At 39.5% G+C, this 16,738-nt stretch overlaps 1 protein-coding gene across 2 annotated transcripts; it reads left to right on the top strand.

Annotated features, from left to right (window-relative positions):
• The first annotated feature begins 3,033 nt into the window (after nt 1–3,033).
• slc30a5 (solute carrier family 30 member 5) lies at nt 3,034–16,645 on the top strand. Of its 2 annotated transcripts, XM_086054188.1 has the most exons (17): nt 3,034–3,504; nt 3,607–3,729; nt 4,329–4,395; nt 4,543–4,628; nt 4,715–4,802; nt 5,656–5,743; nt 5,836–5,912; nt 7,315–7,485; nt 8,433–8,721; nt 10,030–10,079; nt 10,185–10,238; nt 13,155–13,312; nt 13,384–13,513; nt 14,862–15,096; nt 15,163–15,389; nt 16,104–16,232; nt 16,374–16,645. In XM_086054188.1, exons 1-17 carry the CDS (start codon nt 3,434–3,436, stop codon nt 16,542–16,544), a joined length of 2,214 nt encoding a protein of 737 aa, XP_085910314.1. In that variant the 5' UTR covers nt 3,034–3,433; the 3' UTR covers nt 16,545–16,645. The 2 variants fall into 2 exon arrangements, with proteins under 2 accessions (XP_085910314.1, XP_085910313.1); XM_086054187.1 differs by having other exon boundaries at nt 10,030–10,238.
• The last annotated feature ends 93 nt before the right edge of the window (nt 16,646–16,738 follow it).

Raw genomic sequence — 16,738 nt, forward strand, 5'->3', positions numbered from 1 at the left:
CCGGCCTGCCTTTTGTTTTTTTTACTTTTTTTTAATTGAAATTTCAAGATTCTTAAGCGTGTCTTTTGGTCCATTTGAAACATGACATATCACTGACAAATAAATGTTCACTGAACTTTTATATTTAAAACTGTGTAATAACTATAAGTAAAAGTATTCACCAGTGCAAATTACATTTCAAACATCAATAACAACTGGCAATTAAATGTTCTTTTTTCTTAACATTTTAATTCTATGACGGAAATATGTAAAATATAGTACATATATATCCAGGGTTAATTTAAAACATGGCATATTTCAGTGAACTTTTAGATTTAAAAACAGGGAAATAGGCAACAGTCTCTTTGCAAATGAGGCAGACACAGTTGTTGTGTATTCCCACGATGCCCGCACACAACTCGGGCGCGTGTACCACTACACTATCATTGACTACGTGTTACTGCGTACATAGATATAAGATTCTCCTGGCCTCTTGACTTTTGCTAATTCTGGATATATTTCATTACCATGGTGCAATCGTATGATATTAAACAATATAAAAATAGTTACGAGCCATTACTCCTGTAACTACGGAGTTCCACTCAATTTGAAGGTACACACGGTGAGCTGGGACGACGCTGGCAGGTTTCTATAGCAACCAAAGGTTGCACTAAGAAACCCCGCTGGTCACCGTGATCGATTTAAAAAAAAAATCCTATAGAGTAGAGGAGGAGTTACATCTGCTTCAACATACTGACGAGTCTGAGGATAAATTGCTCGGCTGACATACAGGAGGAGGGGAAGCAGCAGCCTTGTCGCCTGACACTCGAGCAGTGATAATAATCATTTTAGTCGATGACGTAATTGCTGGAGCGCACCAGAGCGCATTACGTCAAATTGACGGGTCTCGTACTTCTTGTAGTGTCAAAATCCTGGTACTCCTAGTGTTAAATGGTCGGCACTCGCTGTTCACTTTCCTTTTATTCATTGTCGCCATTTTAGAAACTGTCAGGAAAGGGTCACGCAGGGTTATGGAGTTGGACAGAGTGCTGCTGCCCTCTTGTGTGTAAATGCAAAACTGATTTTAGAGTGTATTTTATAAGGTTTGTCAACGGGGCTAAGGGCCAGACGTTATTAATTTAATTCTATGACAGAGTGTGAGGGCCGGATAATATTTGACCACGTGCCGCATTTGGACCCCGGGCTGCACTTTGGACATGGGTCAACTTTCTATCAAAATGCCCATAAAATTATTTTATGTTTTTGCTTGAATGTATAAAGTCTTTAACCTTCTTTCTCCTAAATAAAATGCTTGCGTTGATGGTCGCATTTATTTTCCCAAAATATAATCGTCCATTCGTACATTTTCTTTACTGTTTGTCCTACTTAGTTTTGCAGGTGAGGTGGAGCCTCTCCCATCTGACGTTGGGATAACTATAATTGTGAATTGCAAAAAATTCTCAACCTAAACAATTCAAAATAGAAGTTGTTAACACAAAACCGTCAGGCTTCTGCAAGTAAGCAAAAAAAAACAAAAAACTGTCCCATTTGTGGTTAATCCGAGACACTTAGTGACACAATAGTGACAGCTGTATTCTGACACCCTGACACCCATCTTATATGCGTTTTAATGTGACTGGTAAATTCTGAAGAGGGCCACATCCCTGTAAATAGGGTGAGAACACATTATTTGAAGTCACGAAAACATTAAACAAATATATATACATATATATATTTGCACAGGTAATAGGGCACATTAATGGTGGAAAAAGAATTCTGGTATTCGAACAGGGGTGTGTAGACTTTATTTCCACTGACCTTATACACATCTACTAGTGTACTAGCACACTGAAAAGCCTGACACGGCTGAATAATGCAGAGGAATAGACAAACTGGCTGTGTCATGGAACAGGTGGTTGATGTTGATTGGCCACTCCTATGTGGCACCCGGTGACAAAATGACTGGGCATTTTCCATGTAATTTGTTGAGAACGTTCACTTCAAAACCAACCGTTTGTGATATTAAATCCATGCAACATGATCTCAACTCAATTTTATTTAGTGAAGACTTTAACAGCAACCATGTGTGTAACTAAGTGATGCACATAAGATTGGACATTGGAAGGATAAATGACAATAAATAAAATAATTGTATAATACATACAAGTTGTGGGAGTACATGAAAAAAAATATAAAAACTAAAGCAACTTCTTTTTAAATGAAGCCGTTGGCTTACATTGAGCAGTATTCGGTGTCTTAAAATGTTGCTTCAGTAGATTTTCACAACAGAACTGTGTACTTCACAGCTTGTGCAAATGTGGCAGAGCATTTTACATGACGTCGGCTTACTTTGCTACTGAAACGCTTAGCCTTCACAAATGCATCAGTATCAGCCTCATTATCAGTGTCATTAGGTGGTTGTCAGTGCGTCCTCAAGTGGACAAAATTAACAACAACAACAACAACAACAGTTAGAAAAATATTGCAGTGAAGACATTTTCTATACCCACAGCCGGAATGGACCCCCTGACTGACTAGTTCTGGCCCGCGCACCGTACGTTTCACAATTTTGATTTTGAGTCTTCGATGAACCTAACATACATGTTTTTGGAAATTTTAAGAAATTCTAAATTAGAATGTAGGAGGACGCCGGAGAAAAGACACTCATGCACACAGCAGGCAAACAGGAGTCATACCCCCAACCTGTGTGAGGCTACTTCATCGTGCCGCCTGGCAGAATACTATTATAGTAGGTATAAACAATATTAAGCAAAGCAACGCCACTGAGTCAGTGATCGCCTGGCGCAGACCTATAATGAAAAATACGTACCTGTATGAATTGGTGCATTTAAAAAATATGGCACCGGCATGCACATGCTGTAATTTTCATTATGTTCTTCAAGTAACTAAAATCATCCAAATCTTGACGCTACGTTTTTAATTTGACTCTTCTGTGATTTTTTGTGATATCCTGCGCAAGACGCAATTGCTCATCTCACGATCTAAATTCGTCCACTGCACCAACAGCGCATCAGTGAGTCTCTTAAAGTTTTACGTGACGTGGTTGTTTATCGTGTCCGGAACTGGCTTCAGCACTCCTTGGCTCAACCTGGAATGGTTTTTGCTTTTGTTTTTGGAACAAACGCCACCACTCTCCTTAAACTTTTACAGTTCATGTATACACTTTTAAAACCCGTGTTACAACGTCGAAGAGCGAATACAACCAGTGTTGCAGCTATTCCAGCTGGCTATCTCACTCGTAGCTAATCTCGGGAGAAAGCTACTTTTCTATGGTTTGCGTGCCAACGAGCGTTTTAATGAAGGGCAAATATGACAGTATTTTGAATAAGGACGCTGGGCTTCGTTGCTGAATGAGCGACAAGTTCAATTCACGTCATAGATAGCAGTAATGCCATAAGGTTACTGGGGACATCATCAAGCCGGACGGCTGAAAATGGACGAGAAATACAGCAACAACGTCCTTTCTGGAGGTCAACTGGGGATGGTTGAGGTTCCCAATTCTAGGTAAAATATGTGTTAATGACTGATATTTAGTTGCAAACCTCTCATCTACCCCTGTAACAACATGCTTATATACAGTATGCATGCTGTCCTTTTCATCCGCAGGTTAACCAGGTACATAGTGTTACTGGTCATCTCAAAGATCTTGAAGGCCTTGGGTATATTTGAATCATATGACATCCTAAAGGTTGTTCACATTGTTCAGTTCATCTTCACATTAAAGTTAGGGTGAGTATTCCCCAAGTAAGTCAATTCGTAGGTGTTGTTTCATGTATTTTAAATGCTATTACCTCCCTTCTAAATCGCTGCAAAGGTCAGTAAAAAGACATACTAACAATTGGGCCAAATTTGAAAATTTCCCATTCCTTATTATCAAAATTAGAAAAGCCCTAAATATTGGATGTCTCTGATAAATCACCCCCAATCTTCTTAGAAAACAGTCAGTCCCGAGTGCGGACAATCATGTTATATTAAATATTTATGATTCCAAATTGTTATCCGTTTGGTCAATCCCAAGAATGGCCAAGCCATGCACTCCGCAATTTTCAATTTAAATGGAGCATTAGCTCATTCGAAACTGACCTGAACCTTGTGCTGTTGCTGTGCGTATAGAACTAGAGGAGCCTAGTGGTGTTTGTTTTGTATAACTTGTCTCCCAAATCGTTCACCACAATCAAAATGACAAGAAGCATTAAAACGCACATCTATCTGGTTTAGGGGAAACTCGTGAAAATTTTAAATCAAGTCATTAGATTAGAGTAGAAATGTCTTCAACTATGCCAATTTTAAAAAAAAAGCAGAGCTTGACATTATTCCATTATTCTCAGGTCTGCTGTTATTTTACTTGTCTTCCAAAAACCTTTTTCCTCTGGAAAAGTCATCTCAAAAAGACAGGTACAGTATATTGAGTTTTCTTCCCTTTAATTTGTGTTAGAATCCATAATCCATTTTTTTTCCCATTTCATGAAAAAAAATGCATTTCTTGCTTCGCATTTATGTTGTGGTATGGTAATTAACCCATCTATTTTTAATTGTTTCTAGTGGATAAAATTACTCAAGCACAGTGTTTTCAGCTGTATCATATCCCTACTGGGCTTTTTTGGTCTCACTCTCTGTGGACCCTTGAGGTAAATGCACGTCACCGTCTGTATGACAACGCAATTGGATGTTTTGATGCAACAATGCATGAGTGTTTTTCTTGCGTATTTCACAGGACATTACTGCTATTTGAGCACAGTGATGTGGTGGTGATTGCTCTCCTTGGTGTCCTCTTCACCAGCTCTGGAGGTGGGCCAGCAAAGGTAAAGAGTCATCATTTGCAGAATGTGCAACAGTACTTGATGTTGATCTGTTGTTGTCATACCCAGTAGCGTTGAACGATTTACCGTTAATATTAATCGGAATTGGGATTCCAGACAAGGCGATCCGCGACTGACAAAGTGTTTTTTTTTTTTTTTGCAATGCTCCTGACTGACCCACAATCTTTTGTATCCACCATCTCACATATAAACGCCATCTCCTGCCCCTCCTGTCAAGCTTACCAGTCGGAAGTGGCATGCTGCTTGTGACAGTTCATGCAAAACCAATCACCTCTGAGCTGCAGCTCGCAAACTGGGGGGAATACTTGACACATGTGCTGCACCGGGGCACAAGCTACCAGCTCTGCTTGTTATCTGGTGCGGCTAAAAATCCTCCGGCAGTGCAGATCCTTTCCTCTCAGTAACTTATCCTCACCTCCATGGCAGCAAATAAGATACACTTCTAATAAACATTGTTGTCACTAAAAGCGGATGAGGAGCAGCAACACTGACAAAGAAAGCACAGGAAGCCAATGCTAATTGCTAAGCTAACACCATAAAAAGTACTTAGTTGTACAGTACACTTTTTGACTGAGGTGTGCCTGGAACCGCGTTAAAGCGGAGAGCAACCAACTATGAACAGCAAATAAGCAGGTCAATTAAGTGTCTAGAGTAAAAATAATAGAACAGCGACATAGAATGGATGGCTTTAATTTAGAAACACAAAAAGAAATCGAGAACACCAGACTACCCATCCTGCCCTGTTGCAGTTCAGTGCAGTGATGCTACTTTTTCCTCCAACTGCTAATATTCCTTTCCATACTGATGACTGAACTTCTACACATGTGTCTTCCAGACCAGAGGCGCTGCTCTCTTCATCATCGCAGTGATCTGCCTGCTCCTATTCGACAATGATGATCTCATGGCAAAAATGGCAGAGCATCGTATCCTTAATAGTTATAATATGTTAGTCTTTTTTTTTTATATCATGTTTCTCAGTTTCCTGCTTGTGATCCTTAACTTCTCTTGTAATTAGCTGAGGGACATCACGACAGTGCGCTAACTCACTTCCTGTACACAGCCATCGCGTTTTTGGGGGTTGCAGATCACAAAGTAAGCACAGTTGGTCCTCAGTTTACAACAAAGTGCATGGAAATGCACCATGTGCACTATGGTTTAAAAGTATTTGCCCCCTTTCTGATTTCTGAATTTTCTTTATCACGCGTAAGTGTTTTGGCTCATCAAGAAGACTTGAATCAAGAAAATACTTTAATTGTACCTGTCAGATAAAGTGAAGTACACATCAAGAGCTCAAAAATAAATTCATCATACCATGATCCAATGAAGTTCAAGAACAAATGTGAAACAAAATGATTGAAACCAGTCTGGAAAATGTTACAAAGCTATTTCCAAGTCTTTGGCTCTTCAGTGAATCATAGTCAGAGCCTTTACCCACAAATGGGGAAAACTAGGAACTGTGATGAAACCTCCAGGAGTGGTAAGCCAACCAAAATGACTAAGAGTGCAACAACATTGATGCAGGTGTTCACAAAAGAACCCAGAGCAACCTCCAAAGAACTGCTGAACTAATTGGCCCCAGTTAAGGACAGTGTTTGTGATTCAACCAAAGAAAAGACACTGGGCAAAGATGGCATAGATGGGAGAGTTCCAAGGGAAAAAAAAAAACCACTGCTGCCAAAAAAAGAAGACAGAGACTCGTCCGAATTTTGCCAAGAAACATCTTCATGATGCCCAAAACTTGGAGAAATATACTGTGGTCTGACAAGACAAAAGTTTAACCTTTTGGAAGGTTTGTGACCACTTACATCTGGTGCAAAAACTATAAACAAACATAGCATTTGATAAAAGAACATTATATTATATTATATTATATTTATATATATATCGTCGCTGTCCTGTGAAAAACACTTATGTCCAATTTAGATTTTTTTATTTTTTATTTTCACATTAATGCGATGTCTGTAACTCGGAAACACCATTCACGTAAAAATAAGAAAATTGAAAAAATTGGACATAAGTGTTTTTCACAGGACAGCGATGATATCATATTGTTAGGTGCTCATTTATCACATTTGCAAAGATTTTTTTTTGTTTAGGAGGCCAATAATGTAATAATCAGCCAACAATTTAATAAGTCATTACGTTATTGGCTGATTGTTATTACATTATAAATAGGTTCAGGAAGTTTATTGTGTTATTGGTCAGTTAATACGTTATGGGGCTATTACTTTTCAAAAAGGGCAAATTTATTACGTGACGGGCTGTTACTACGTTATGGGCAGTTCCAGGTCAGTTTGGATTTCTTTCCCCCGTTAATCAGTACAATAATTATTTAGAAGCTGCATTTTACATTTGCTTCGGTTGTCTTTGTAAAATATTGATGATCCGAAACATTTGAATGTGAAAAAAAAATCAAAGGAGTCATCAAATCCCTTTTCCACATTACTGTTTAGAAATATTTTGGTACCCAAACAAACATCCTGTTTCTTATCAGGGTGGTGTTGTGCTGCTAGTGGTCTCCCTGTGCCTGAAGGTTGGCTTCCACACAGCTTCCAGGAAACTTTCGGTGGAGGTTGGTGGAGCCAAGCGCCTCTATGCCCTGGACAACCTGGTGTCTGCTGTGGTACTGCTGCCCTGGGTATTAGTGCTGTCAGCCACCACGGAAGTAAGTGCAACATGATTGTTACATGCATTGCATCCAGACTTTTTTTTTTTCCACAGAGAACAATTCAAAGCAGTGTAGAATATGTGTGTGGTGTATTTCATCATATTAAGCAAAATCATGCACACACCTTCACCAAGGCTAAGGCAAAACTAACCTACAAAACTGCAGTAAATTACAGAGATGTGAAAAGTACCCACATTATGTACCTGAGTTAAAATGCTATTGCTTGTGTAAAAAAGGCCTTTGATGAAAGTAAACATATTCATTCAAGTAATTATTCAAATAAAAGTAGAAAATTACGGGCTCTGAAATGTACGTGAAGAGTAAAAAAAAGTAGTATTTTTACTGAAAGTTTCCTTCTCACATGATATAATTTGAAACTTATTAAACTTGTGTAGCATAAATCAGGGCAATTAATTATTGAATTAATTGAGGGTGAATTTCTGGTGGTTAACTGTTGTCACAGTTCAGTGTGATGTTCGCATTCATGGGAGGGAGTCCTCTTGAAATTTGACATTTTATTTTGTAGGGGATTGTTGTAGAAATCTAATGTAAACTTCCTCCAAAGAATGCTTTTCGATAATAAGTCTATGTTCATATGGCATGAAGTTGTTCACATTGACTTCCAAAAACCAACAGGCAAACCCACGCTGATGAAAACTCAACCTCCTTGGTGGAGGTAATGAAGAGATTTACTCATATCTTACAGAAGTCAAGTGATGGACCCATAACTGCCAAACAGAAATAATGAGCTCAACCAGACAGGGAACTTTAAGTTTTACACAGATTCCAAAAACTTTAATCATCCTCAGGCCGTTGAGCAACTTCAGGGAGCATAGAGTGGCATCGTTATTGACAAGTTTGCAACAAACTAAAACATATTTTTCCTCTTCACTCACACTCCGATCTTAACAGTTTTTTTTTCACCGTTTGCCCAATCCCTGCAGAGTAAGGTTGAGTCATGGTCTGCTCTCATCCTGCCTTTCGCCATGATCATCTTCTCTCTGATGATCCTGGAGTTTTACGTGGAGGCCATCTGCAATACAAAGATGGAGGTGCAGCGGTGCGCCCGATACGGCGCCATCGCTCTTTTCTCCAGCTCCCTGCTGCTTGCCAACTTCTGGACTCACCCGCTGACTGACCAGTTGCGCTCTATGAGTAAGCCACCGCAGCAGAGCAGCACGGAGCATGTGCTCTCCGGGGGGGTGCTTGTCAGTGCCATTTTCTTCATTATGTGTAAGTATGATGCACGTAAAGTTGAATGAGGGGAACGCATATTTTTACCATGTTTCCGCTTTATTTAGTTGGGGTAGAAGTTATTGTTGGAGCCGTGTTTTTTTCAGACACCAGCATCGCCCAACGATAGAGTAATCACCTGTCTTGCGCAAGGGTTACATGACCAACCCCCCCCATGCAAAAAATTGAAATAATGGACAACAATATTATAAATATCTGGTATTCTCATATTTGTGTCTAGTCTCACCCGCAATGCCCCTGATTAATTTTAAATATCCGTGGATTTTTGCTCTTTGTGGGCTGTCTTTATCCTCCACAGTATACCGTAATTGTAATAGCAGTAAAACTTGAAAATGGTATCGGAGTGTAAGGGTGGAGTGAGTGAACCTTACGTTGCCCTACTTTTAATGAGGACCGCTTTCGGCAATACATTTTGACCCTCTTTATAATGTCTTATCACTGATACATATGTGAAAAAGTATGTGGTAGGGTATGGTATACAACTCCCCCAAAACATTTTTAGGACCTTACAATCTTTTCCTTCCTTTCTGTTAAATTAAATTTTTTGACAGCTGCACTGTACAAGTTCCAAGCAGCCACTGTTTAGAAATGATTTACAGTGTATGCGTTTTTTTCTGAATCTAAGAGTTCCCAAGGTTTACAGTACACCTAAAATGCATTTGTCAATCACACAGGGACGCCTTCATCTGATGCAAATGCCAAGTACGGCTTTTGCTACTATGACAACCAGTGGTGGAGTTAGGACATGAGAAGAAATGGGCCTACTCAATGTTTCCTTTGTCGCTACATTTAACGACTATTTCGACCTCTGGAGCGACCACTTAAAAAAAAAAAAAAGTGATGAATGTGGGGACTTTTTGTGGTCTTATTGAAGATTTCTGGAGACTCTGTGTCTTCTTTTGAGCAGGGGGTGTTCACCACTCAATCTGAAATGGTCAAAAAGACATGCCTACTAATGTATTGCTGGACTATACTTTACTGCACAACTCAAGCTTTTCTCTGATTTCAGTTTGTCCGTCCATAAGCATAAAAGTGAGGGGAATAACAAAAGCTAGACAATAACTGTGGACACTAATGTTCTTGCATCCACCCATCTGTTTTCTATTTATCCTTCTTATGGTTGCGGGCGAGTTGGACCCTATCCCAGCTGACTTTGGGCAAGCTATACCCTGAACTGGTCAACCAATTGTAGGGCACATATAGATAATGTAAACTTATGAGCTCAACGGTATGTCATTGACAAATATATTTTTTTAAATATGTGCTCTCTTCACTCTTCCTCTACAGCATCCAGTATTCTCTCATCCCCGTCAAAGAAAGGTCAAAAGGGCACCCTGGTGGGTTACTCACCTGAAGGGACTCCTTTGTACAACTTCATGGGTGACGCCTTGCAGCACACATCTCAGTCCCTGCCGCGATTCATTAAAGATTCCTTGAAACAGATCTTGGAGGAGTACGACTCGAGACAGATCTTCTACTTCCTGTGTCTCAACCTGGTATGTGCTATACATTTGTATATGTTCGTATATTGGCCCTTCTCTACAGCTGGGGTCTCCTGTGTAAAATAGAGAGGTATCACAAAACATAAGATAATCATTGCCCTGCGACTGGCTGGCGACCAGTTCGGGGTGTAGTCTGCCTTCGCCCATTGACGGCTGGGATAGGCTCCAGCAATTCCCCGCGACCCTGTATAGGATAAGCGGTTTGGAAGATGACATGACATGACATAAGATAATCATAAAGTCGGCTGTCACACACTGATGGGCGATTTTATTGATTAAATCAAATATGGATATTTGTCAGGAGATTTTTCTGTTTTTCAATTGCTTTGTTTTTTTTTAGTGGCTTCTGAAGTTTAAAGCTCGTGCTGGCTTTTCTGCACTACTTGGGCCCCCACCACACATCGTGCACTGTGGCCGAAACTGAGTAAACGGTCACGCAGTGTGCGGGGTTCTGCCGCTAGTTTTAATGAGTGGTTTACCATTGGCCACTGGTTTTGCTCAAAATTCAAATTGGGAAGGGCGTTGCAGATGTAGCACCGAATCCAAAATGCACATGGGCTTTCACAAAAAAAAAAAATGTTCAGGGTTTTAAGTGACACTGTGACCGAGCTGAAGCTGCGGTGTTATGCTTGTATGTATTTGTTGGACATTTCAAATGTTAATTTACTAAGGATCATGTTTACATACACACATAGACAAAATTGGTACCCCTCTGTTAAAGAAAAAAACATGGTGGTCACAGAAATCATTTGAGAGAAAAGTAATAATAAATTATAATGAATAAAAATGTAACGAAAAATCAGGAATTGCTTTTGAATTGCGGTTCAAATTATTAAAAAAATAAATAAACTCATCAAACAGGCCTGGACAAAAATGATGATACCCCCAGAAATATGATTTTAGCCCTAGGGACATGTTCAACCGAAGTGTGTCCTTTAATTAACATCACATGTGTTTTCAAACTTGTAATCATTCACTTGGACTATATTGACCAGAGCGAGCGAAGGACAGAGTTGTCTCAGGACACTAGAAAGAAAATTATAGACAAACACGTTAAAGGTAAAGACTATAAAACAGGATCCAGATCTATGGGACTAGAGCCAATCTCCGTGGATGTGGCCACAGGGGGAAATTTGATGACGAATTGAAGAGACGGATAATACGAATGGTAACAAAAGAGCCCAGAACAACATCCATGGAATTAAAGGTGGACTCTGAGGTCAAGTTACATCAGTGTCAGATCGCACCATCCGTCATCATTTGAGCCAAAGTGGACTTCATGGGAGACTGCCAAGAAGGACACACATCACTGTTGAAAATAAATAATAAAAAAGCGAGAGTAGAATTTTCCAAACTGTATGTTGACAAGCCACAAAGCTTCTGGGAATGGGCAGAAGAGAGAAAACTGGAACTTTTTGGCATGGATGTTCACAGATGCAAAAAATGAAGCAGACCAAGAAAAGAACACTGTCCTTAGTTACTGTGAAACATGGAGGAGGCTCTGTTATGTTCTGGGGCTGCTTTGCTACATTGGGCACAGGGTGTCTTGAATCTGTGCAATCTGTATAATGAAATCTCAAGACTATTAAGGTATCCGTATGAGAAATTTGCTGCCCAGTGTCAGAAAGCTTGGTCTCAGTCGCAGGTCAAGGGTCTCGCAACAGGATAATGACACATAACATGCAGGTAAAAACACACAAGAATGGCTACGAGCAAAACATCGCAATACAGTCGACCCCCGCTATTCCCAAAAAACACAGATAAATATTTGGGAGAAAAATGCAGAACAATTCCAGTAAACAAAAAAAAAAAAAAAAATATATATATATATATATATATAGAATATATTATATATATATATATATATATAGAATATATTATATATATATATAGAATATATAAAATATATATATATATATATATATATATATATATAAAATATATATATATATATATATATAAAATATATATATATATATATATATATATATATATATATATATATATATATATATATATATATATATATATATATATATATATATATATATATATATATATATATATATAATATCACACCTAGGGGCAATTTAGAGTGTCCAATCAACCTACCAAGCATTTTTTGGGAATGTGGGAGGAAACCGGAGTACACGGGGGTGGGGGATATGTGGGTGCCGCTGCATAATATTCTCGAGTGGCCTTCTATGAGCACATTTTAGTCGTTTGCTCATGAAGAGTGAGCCAAAATACCTGCTGAGAGGTGCAGAAGTCTCACTGAAAGTTACAAAAATCGTTTGATTGCAGTGATTGGCCTTAACAGGTTGCGCAGCAAAATATTAAGTTAAGGGTACATCATTTTTGTTCGGGCCCATTTCATGAGTTTAAAAAAAAATCTGTTGAACCACAATGCAAAAGCAATGTCTGGCTTTTATTGGTTAGTTTTCCTAAAAAAAATACATTTGTCTGAATCAAGTTATTTCTATGACCACTGTGGGTTTTCATTTTTATTAAAAGAGGGGTACCAATAATTTTGTCTGTGTGATCATGTTTTCAAAATAAAGTTGTTGTTTTTAAAAAAGTATACATATTCACCTAATCTGTTAAGGAACAACATATACCAGTCCTTTTATTTCTGTGGAAGTTGATGCATGTTAATTCTTGGAAGAAATGGTCTCAAATTTCCCAGAGGGCAACAAAAACAAAAAGCTGAACTTGTTTCGAACAATGTTATTGTCATTTCTTTCTGGAAGCAAAGGGGCAATGTTGATTAAAATTGTATTTTTGTTCTAAAAGGAACAAATCTGCGATTTTCTTTAAAGGCCATATGGCCACGCTCTCCTGTCAAATGTTTGTCCAAATGTTAATTGCAGTTCACAGCCTCTGCTGTCAAACGACGTTTATGTGTTCCAGGCTTTCACCTTTGTTGAGCTCTTTTACGGTGTTTGGACTAACAGCCTGGGGCTGATCTCGGATGGCTTCCACATGCTGTTTGACTGCTCAGCTTTGGTCCTCGGCCTCTTTGCCGCTCTGATGACCCGCTGGAAAGCTACCAGGATCTTCTCCTATGGGTATAATTGAGGAGGAACGTGAAGCCGCTTCACCGGGAGATGTTGTAATAATATGTCGGTGCTCTCCCCAGGTATGGCCGTGTTGAAATCCTTTCTGGGTTCATCAACGCACTGTTCCTGATGGTCATCGCTTTCTTCGTCTTCGTGGAGTCAGTTACCCGTTTAGTGGACCCTCCCAACATAGACACAGACATGCTGACTGTGAGTGACGACGTTTTCCTTTTCTTGCAAAAGCTTGTTCCTCAATGCATGGATGTTGTATCGCAGCATTTATCTAATATTTATTGACTCATCTTGTATTTATCAGTGTAAATCTGTACTAAATCACCTTCACTTTCATATAGTTTTTCTCGGCTGTTAATAGCAGCCAGAATGTTGTTGTACAACTGTGTGAGTGTGCAGGGGAGTTGTCCACTCTGAGAACATAAACTATGTCAAGAACATTAGGCCTGCCTAAATGTGGAGTCTGCAAATGTCAAAACAAAACGTTTGTGTTACAAAGAAATGGGCACAAAGTAGGCAGTCGCAAAGACACTATTTAAGGATCCATCATAGAGGCTAATAGCTTGGCCTTTTATGGACATCCTTTTTGTAACATCATCTTCATTTACCAAACAAATGTGCATTTAGTTTTGTTTTTGAGGACTACCCAATCTGAGAAATAAACCAACCCAAATTGTATAAGGCAGCTTTTCTAAATAATTGGAGTGTTTTATTTTAGTTTTTGTAATGAATTCTAGGAGTCTATAGGCTTTGTTGTTTTTAGTTTTTTTTTTTTTTTTTTTTAATGGACACAACAAATTCACCCACATACCGGTATGTGCATACTTTGTAAATCAAACAGCTGCATGAAGGATGAGTTATATTGAACAACAAATGTGAGAAATTTCAACCGTTTTTTTTTTTTTTTCTAAGTTGCACTGATTCTTGACAGTTGAAGAGGTCTGGATGACCCAGCCTTTAGCTATTTCGTTGAAAAGTGCTTGTCAATCTGCAAATTGGTGTTGCAACACAACTTTCATAGAGATGCACCAGCAACTGTTGAGCATGGTCAATGGTATAGGATAGCAATATCAGATATCAGGCATTTTTTTTTTCCCTGAAAAGTAGTGATTTTGGAGATGTGAGGATTTTGCTAGAAAGCAACAGTGTAGACTATCTGATGATTAAATCATACAAAATTCACGATTCGATTTGATTCAATTCTTTAGCATCACGGTTCGATATATTTTTTCGATACAAGAGTTTAATGAACAAGTTTAATTTGAAATCAGAAGTTATTAAAAGTAGTGGCACGCAAATATTTAAGTTTATAGTAGCTGTTAAAAGTGAAGAAGAATTCAGGTTTCGGAACAGATTTTCTGCCAAAATGAAAATAACACACCCGCTAGACACACTTTTTTGGGCCGGACTCTTGACGTATGCATTTGAGCTTGACTGAAAAACACCTTTGGCTACCGAACCTTGTGGAATATGATGAGGATTGGCCCAATTTGCAGTGAAGATGTCCGTCATAATCAGTTTGCCCTCTGCTTGGTGTCTCCTATAGCCGGTCTCTGTTGGTGGCTTATTGGTCAACCTGGTGGGAATCTGCGCTTTCAGCCACGCTCATTCCCATGGCGGCAAAAGTTGCTCGGGGCACGACCACGGCCATTCACACCACGGTCACTCCCACGGCGACCACAGCCACGGAGGTCACGGCCACTCTCACGGCGGACACGGGCATGGCGGTCACGGGCATTCCCACAGCTCGGGTGGCGGAGGCATGAATGCCAACATGAGAGGTGGGCTTCCTTGCGCCGCCGTCATATTTCGGGAGACCAGATATAATCCTCCTTTCTTCTCCACAGGTGTTTTCCTTCACGTCCTGGCTGATACGTTGGGCAGTGTCGGCGTGATTATTTCCACCCTCCTCATTCGCCAGTTTGGCTGGCTGATCGCCGACCCTATTTGCTCCCTATTCATCGCCACACTCATCTTCCTCAGTGTCATCCCTCTGCTCAAGGATGCTTGTGAGGTGCTTCTGCTGAGAATTCCCCAAGAGCATGAGAAGGAACTGAGCAATGCTCTGCAGAAGGTGAGAAGACTGTTATGGGAATACAGTGAACCCTCATTTATTGCGGGGTTCAGATCCACATGCGATAGATAGTTCAAAATCTGCCATATCAAAAGACCACGTTTTTTTTTTCTCTGATAGTTTACCCCTTCCTACTCCCTTGTATGCACATTTTAAACTCAAGAAAACACTTAAACTAATAAAAGAAAACTTTTTAAAGTATTCCTTAGTTTCTGTTCTCACTCTCGCTCACACAGTTCTCCGAAAAAGAGGCAGAGCTTGTATGCTTCAAGCTCCTTGTTACTCACAATTGAAGTTTACTGTAAAATTGACACATGAAATTAAAGAGAATTAAACATTGTATATTTCAACACCAAAATATTCAGCCAAACCCTATAGTTTTTGTCCAGCGAAGTTCCGCTACCTTAATGCTAACAGATAATGCGAAACGGCAACTCTAAATTTACGGTTCAGTGTATAATGTCAAAACCTTATAAAAGGAACACTCAAAAATCTGCGATATAACGGGAGTGCAAACTATAAAGCATGATATACTGTACTACAAATCCATGTAACAGCCTTTGGAGGAAGAATGTGTTTACAGTCGTTGCGGCTGTAGATGGGACAGCTGGAGACAATGTCCAGTATTGTCTGCTATGAAATGAAGTCATCAACAGGATGAAGTTGCGTGCTGCTGCCAACTCACCCTGTCTACTTTTTTCACTCTGTTCCCAGATCGAGAAGATTGAAGGAGTTTTATCCTACAGAGACCCGCATTTCTGGAGACATTCAGCCAACATGATCGCAGGGACCATCCACCTCCAGATCATGTCAGATGTGGTGGAGCAGCGCATTGTACAGCATGTCAGTGCCTAGTGCAACTTCTTAGTTGATTTTCATGTTTCCCAGCAGACTTGATTCCTGACTACTCGTATGATTATTGGAGAGTAATGAGCAAGTCAGTAGTTACGATCATGCAATCTCTGATTGCGCACTCTCTTGCAGGTGACGGCCATTTTGAAAGATGCGGGAGTGAATAATCTGTCAGTTCAGGTGGAGAAGGACGCGTACTTCCAGCACATGTCTGGGCTCAGCACTGGATTTCAGGATGTTTTGGCTATGACGCAACAGATGGAGTCCATGAAACATCTGAATGATGGAACGTGTATCATGTAATGTCCATTTATGGGACCAATTGAAATTATATTCATTCCAATGAATTTTCAATGGAAATGTACAGTGTATGTGTTTTGAATAAATCTGAATATAGTCATTTTTATCTGTACTCAGACTTTGATTTTTTTCTGACTACGTGTGTGGGGTCCTGTTGACTTTGAATAGTTTTTGGCACAAAGTAAAACACTTGTCGA

Source organism: Filicampus tigris, chromosome 15, assembly GCF_054856515.1.
Source record: "Filicampus tigris isolate MCC_2025a chromosome 15, RoL_Ftig_1.0, whole genome shotgun sequence".
Classification (NCBI taxonomy): domain Eukaryota; kingdom Metazoa; phylum Chordata; class Actinopteri; order Syngnathiformes; family Syngnathidae; genus Filicampus; species Filicampus tigris.

What these genes read in the sequence shown, in the direction of transcription:
- slc30a5 (XM_086054187.1), top strand. Translation starts at nt 3,434, where the DNA reads ATGGACGAGAAATACAGCAACAACGTCCTTTCTGGAGGTCAACTGGGG. An exon ending in GTTGAGGTTCCCAATTCTAG is followed by an intron (nt 3,505 to 3,606) that starts GTAAAATATGTG and finishes TTTCATCCGCAG; the next exon opens with GTTAACCAGGTACATAGTGT. An exon ending in AAGTCATCTCAAAAAGACAG is followed by an intron (nt 4,396 to 4,542) that starts GTACAGTATATT and finishes AATTGTTTCTAG; the next exon opens with TGGATAAAATTACTCAAGCA.